The sequence below is a fragment of the Poecilia latipinna genome, unplaced genomic scaffold (assembly GCF_001443285.1).
Source record: "Poecilia latipinna isolate Pla-1442-1.1 unplaced genomic scaffold, P_latipinna-1.0 Scaffold4766, whole genome shotgun sequence".
Classification (NCBI taxonomy): Eukaryota; Metazoa; Chordata; class Actinopteri; order Cyprinodontiformes; family Poeciliidae; genus Poecilia; species Poecilia latipinna.
The window spans coordinates 12,815-18,799 of NW_015117382.1; the positions used below are offsets into that span (position 1 = coordinate 12,815).

The 5,985-nt window shown below is 37.3% G+C and overlaps 1 protein-coding gene across 1 annotated transcript; it reads right to left on the minus strand.

The window, feature by feature from the left end:
* Positions 1–2,552: 2,552 nt before the first annotated feature.
* LOC106942999 (sodium/glucose cotransporter 5-like) lies at positions 2,553–4,362 on the minus strand. The gene is made up of 3 exons (XM_015026345.1): positions 3,125–4,362; positions 2,873–3,023; positions 2,553–2,762 (listed from the first exon to the last, which is right to left on the minus strand). Exons 1-3 carry the CDS (start codon positions 3,132–3,134, stop codon positions 2,582–2,584), a joined length of 342 nt encoding a protein of 113 aa, XP_014881831.1. The 5' UTR covers positions 3,135–4,362; the 3' UTR covers positions 2,553–2,581.
* Positions 4,363–5,985: the final 1,623 nt, after the last annotated feature.

The following is a 5,985-nucleotide window of genomic DNA, read 5'->3' on the forward strand; positions in this document are numbered from 1 at the left end:
TAGATTTGTTCAGAGTAACTGCTTACTAACTGAAACGGGGTCATGCTCTCACTCCTCCCACTGCTTTTTTGTTTACACCCCTTTACTTCTCTGTTATTCTTATGTTATTCCTTGCTGTCTTTGCTCCTGCATTCCTGTTTTGTTCTGTCCTGGCTCCCTGTGGCTTTTGTAAGTTTTTATTCTTCATTTTTTCATTAAAATTACCAAATCTACTCACCTCTTTTGCCTATCTGTATTTGGGACAACCGTCACCATATCATGACAACTTTGACCAAAAGAGAAACACAGCAAGCACAAATATACTAAGCCTTAACCATTATCTATGGGAAAGTTGGTTTCATCCAAGATAGAGCTAAACACAGAAGCACTGGGCCAGGAATACTTTCAACAAGGAACAAAGCACTACACAAGTATGCAAGTTAATGACAATAATAGCTTCACCAGTGTTTCCATGCAGGGAAAGGAACTGCTAAACACAGAAACACTGAGCCAAGAGTAGGGACGGGCAATTATCATACCGTAATAATTGCACTATGTTTTTTTTTAATGTCATAACACTTCTGATTTATTGTGACAAAAGCCCAAAACCAAAAGTAGCAATAACAGCAAAAGTATTCATGCTACTGTTACTTTTACTAGTTTTCTTCTATTGGTTTTGTAAGAGCAGGAGTACATTAAAGTACTGTGAGAGAGAAAAAAAAAAGAGTATATGAAGTTAATGACAACATCTTATCTGTATAAATTTTAGAGTGAAACGCATGAAGACAAGTAATAGTAGTTGCAATGTTAGTTTGTTATAGCAGTTTGTGTTAGAAGTAACATATTAATCTAATTTAAATTCAAATTGAACTCAAAGCAGTATGAATGTAAGTAGCACATTTCATGGAAATGCATCTGAAAGTTAAGTCTTTAAACCAGCTTGTCAACTTGCTAACCAGAGTCAGCAAGTGTCCACGAAAACATATTGGACTAAATTGGTCTACTGACCAGGTGTCAGACTGTTGTAACAAATTATGAGGCTAGTGTGAAACCCAAGGGATTTCAGAAAACAGAAATGCCCTTTGACCACTGTGTCATAATGCAACCTCAGACAAGCTAATGGTAAACTCCAAATAATCTTTGCTTCCCTGTAATGATGCAAGCCTTTATTTGTGTTTAGCAGATCACTGAGGGAGAAATCTTGTTCTTGAGAAAATTCTCTTGGTTTGAGTTGTTGAGCTGCATGCCAGAGGACAGCAGGCACACCCAGAACGTGTTCTATTAGAAAGCCGACTGCAGCAGATTGGTCTTTACATGCAGGGAAACAATATTTCAACACACTAGTATTATCTTTGAGCACACAATCTTACTGCAGCATTGTTATCTCCTTTGTGTCTCTCCATATCGTCTTTATATTGCAGCTCTAAACTTTCACTCACACCTTGTTAAAACAGTGACTTGTATTCTTTCATCTGAGCGCAGACTTCATTCACGCTGTTTTCTACACAGGAAATGATAGACAATACACTTCATAAAATGAGTGAGAACCACAAACAAACTCAAGTGTGTTCACACATTTAAACAAACAAACAAAAAAAATCCACTCCATGCAAAGCAGTGAGAGGAACTTCTGTGCAAGTCTAATAAAACAGTCTGCAGTACAATACAGAAGGAAACAAAAACAGTTCAGAGATTAAACCTTGAAAGCTCACTATTATGCTGCAGTATGGTGCTACAAATGGGGTACATTTTCTAATATACTTGTTGCTGTATGGCCTTTCAAAAAGGGGCTGAAATTTTAAATGTAGATGCAAAATCAAGTTCCAAATAGAACAAAATCCATAGGAATTACATTTAAAAATATTTTACATTAAATATTACCAAAATGTACCTTACTTTATGTATTCCATAAACTCATGGGTGTAACTACAGTAGTCTTGTGCTCTGGGTGAAAAAATGTTGCCACAATAGTTTAATGTTCTAGTTATCATCTGTATTGGATTTTATTTACTTGGTTTCAAATGGGAAAATCTAAAATTTTGAAGAAAACTAAAAACACATCAGTTATATGCAACAGTCATTAATCTAAATATGACCACAGATTTATCTAGCTACCAGGCACTGTTTTACAGATTTAGAGAACTGCCTACAGATTATAGCAACAACCAAGGTAAACCTCTGTAGTTTTAAATCACATTTGCTCCCATAAATTCTTGTTAATTCTTATTCATTTCCAACGAAACTCACCCACTTTGAAGATTTCTTGAACTGCAAAATTCAAGAAATTGAAGGAGCGAGAGCAGGGCCCCGTTTCAGAGAGCAGGGTTATTAAGCCCTGACTATTTAGCAATAATTTACCACATATGTAACATTTTGCACTTGTTTTTATATCTATTTTTGCAAAGTTATTATAAAATTTGGATACCTATAGAAGAGGAGCAATATGTTGCGCTGCAACATATTGCCCTGCAGCTTATTATTGGTCATTATATTTACCCGCAACACATTGCTTCTCTTATATAGTTATTCAAATTTTATAATAACTTTGCATTGTTAAAGTGAACATTTGCTTTGTAAAGCACAAACTGTTAGCATGTTTGTGCTAAAGTCGTACTTGCTCATTGGTCCTCTTCCAAAAGACTGCCAGTGTGAAGACGGCTGTGACTGGAGGGGCCAGGTAGCTTGTCACTGATTGGATGTAGACGTAGAGCTGGCCGCTATTGGCTGATTGAAGGATGGGGATCCACACCACGCTCACCACCACTAGGATCACAGTGACAATCCTGGACAAACATTAGCAGTAACAGAGTTTAAAGATATTTTGTTATTGATCTGTTACAGATCACTGCATGGTAAAACAGCGTCCCGATGATGAAGTGTACAGGTAATGTACCTGCCAACCAACAGCAGCTCCCTCTCAGAGGCTCGAGGGCGGTGTTTTTTCCAGATGTCCATGGTAAAAAGTGTGGAGCTGCTGTTGAAGATGGAGGTCAGAGACGACATCAGAGCTGCCATCATTACTGCTATCATGAGCCCCCTCAAGCCTGCAGTCCAAACAGACACACACATATGGAGAGATGTGTGCTGGTAAAAACTTAAAGTGATTGAAATATTCAGATATTAACGTAGGGGAATAAAAACTCACCACTCGGCATGAGCTCAATGACCAGTTTGGGAAAGGCAATGTTGGAACATCCAACCTCTGCTCCACACACCCGTACACACTCCTCTGGATCAACACATCCCACAGTGTCTGAAATACGAAGAATAGTTCAATATCTTCGCAAACGGAGTGGAAAACAAAACCCTTTTCTTTTTCCACCCGGCAGGAAGCTCTTAAGGTGTCGAGTCATGGCCAAAGGCACTGTTTGCACAGTGATGCAAAAATTGTATTTTGCAAACTTTTAATATTTGTGGACATTTTGTTGTCTTTGCATTTTTGTGCAGACTGATCAGATGCACATTACTTTATCGCAACAAGCTATTAGCAGGAATGACTGAAAGGCAGTGGCAGATAACTTAATTGTTGTAGAATATTATAACAGCCTGGAATAAATGTAGTTAACAGATTGCTTGCTTTAAACAAGCAATCTGTGCCTAAAACATCTATATTTTTGCATTTGCAAAAAGCTGAAAGATTAGCATGAAATCATCATCAAAATGCTGCCACGTGTAAGGAAACTGCTGCTACAAATTCTTCGCCAGAAAAAAAGTATTTAGATGATTATGAATTTCAAGATTAAAGGTTCATTTGCAGGATTCAGGATGTCAAAGAGGGCTCAACAAGAGTCAGGAAGTTTCTTGCTGAGGAAGATTCCAGAGCTTACTAAAAATGGCAAAAAGAGATGCAGCTGTGAATGGATATACAGTTGGGTTAAGACTTTTAGTTGATGACTGACTGGAACAGCATCTAAGGAGCCACCTTTTTCCAAGAAAAACATTAAAGACAGACATTCAGCAGGAAGGACAAGTGTGGAGAGCAGATATTTTGTATCTGACGCTGCTGTTACATCTGACTTTCCCCTTTGCAGGAAATAAAGGCATTTTCTATTCTAAGACTTGAGCAAATCTAAAGTCATCACATTAAAATGTATGACTTGTGGCCATGAGACTCCCCAGATTGTATATCTATTGAAAACCTGTGTACTATTTGTGGAAATGTGGAAATCTAGACTAACTAGATTTCATTAGTTGGTCTATTATTTGTAGCAAGTTATGCTACAAATAAGTAGCATTGTGTAGCATTATTTGTGTAGAAATAATGCTACACAAATTTGATGTACTATTTGTGGATAAAAGATTGTGAGACTACATTTTTTGTTCACTAACTATAGCAAAAACAGTTTTAGCAAATAAGATTAGCTGAGACTGCAAAACACATTTGTGTTTGTTGCACCCTTAAAAGAACTTAAAAACTCAGATTTTTGCTTTTGTGCAACTTTATTAAATTCCACAGTTAGAGCGTACAGCGCATGTAGTTTTCTCTTTTCCTACACATTAGGAGTTCATGGGAGTTCATGAACTTTGAACTCCCATCATGCATTGTGTAGTTCTTAAAGGGACATTATTAGGACAGAAATCTATGAAATAAAAAAACAAAACAAAGTAGTTTTAGCACATATTTAGCCATAAACCAAATTAATTGTTTTAACCAAATACTAAATGAAATTAATGCTTACCCAATAAAATGAATATACTTATTACTTAAACATTATCAAGTTCCTAAAATATTTTCAGGGCTCTACATGTTTGTGCCAATTTTTTGACCAAGCCAGATCAAACACTTACTTTCCTTTTAAATGACCTTTATGGTCTAACCAGTGGCGCAAAAAGTGGGTATGCAGAGCATGCAACGCATAGCAGCAGGGCCGAGCTCAAATCGTGACACTGCACTTACTAATGGCACTTCCGGTGGCAGGTGTCACACCTGCATGGAACCATGCAGTGGCACTTCCGGTGGCACTGCCACCGGAAGTGCCACTGCTTTCGGGACTAGCTGTCAGTGTTGTCACTGACTTCGGCTGACTTACTTCAGTGTAAAAAATTTGAAGGTGGTTTAACTTGAAAGTGAAAGTCCTCCTGCTGCCTTGAAAATGCTATTGAAATGCATTTTGTAGTTCAGATTTTAGTCATTGTCTCATCTTTGAATAAGAAACTTTGAAGACAATGAACAGAACCAGAAATGAACACAGAGAAGCAACCTTCATTTATACCACACAAATCTGGAATAAACTTCACAATTAATGAAAAATAGCAGATATTAAATTTATTAAATAATAACAAGTAATAACTCTTTAAACTGGTCAACAGGCACTTTTGGAAAATTATGATAACATGTTTTCCAAAAACTTTGCATTATCTTAAAAAAAAACAAAAAACACTGAAAGTTATAGTGGCTGCCTGGTCTATTAAGTAATAGACCAGGCAGCCACTGTAACTTATGACATCCTGTGCACTGTCATGGAACCATGCTGAACATAATGTCACTCTGGAATTGTCGTTATCTCATGTTGCCACTGTCACTAATATTAACTAATAAGTCAATATTAGTGAACTTAGCCGGTTTAATAATCAGTAGCATTATATTAAGGTCATTGTATGAAAATAATTATAATCCGGAACTGACAGGAGCTTGTCAGCACTGACATGTCATGGCGACCTAGTGTCAGTTGTAGTGGTAGGTACCTAGTGGTAGCTATTATCAGCTGTCGCAGAAGAGGTCCCATCTGACATGGATTCAGTGCAGGAGTTGTCTTTCTCTGTTAAGTCTGAACACCGGCTGTATATTTAAATATGTATGAGAATTATGTTTTAATTAAGATATATTTTATTTCTATTTGTTTGAACTAAAGTTATTCATATGCTACATTCTATCTGAAACAGATAGAGAATGAGGTTAGCAGCCTGTGGCACCCATGGCCACCTTACTTGTGCCACCTTACCCAGTGGTAAGGTGGCACAAGTGGCACCTTATGGCAGCTGTCAACATGTTTTCACTGAGGCTCT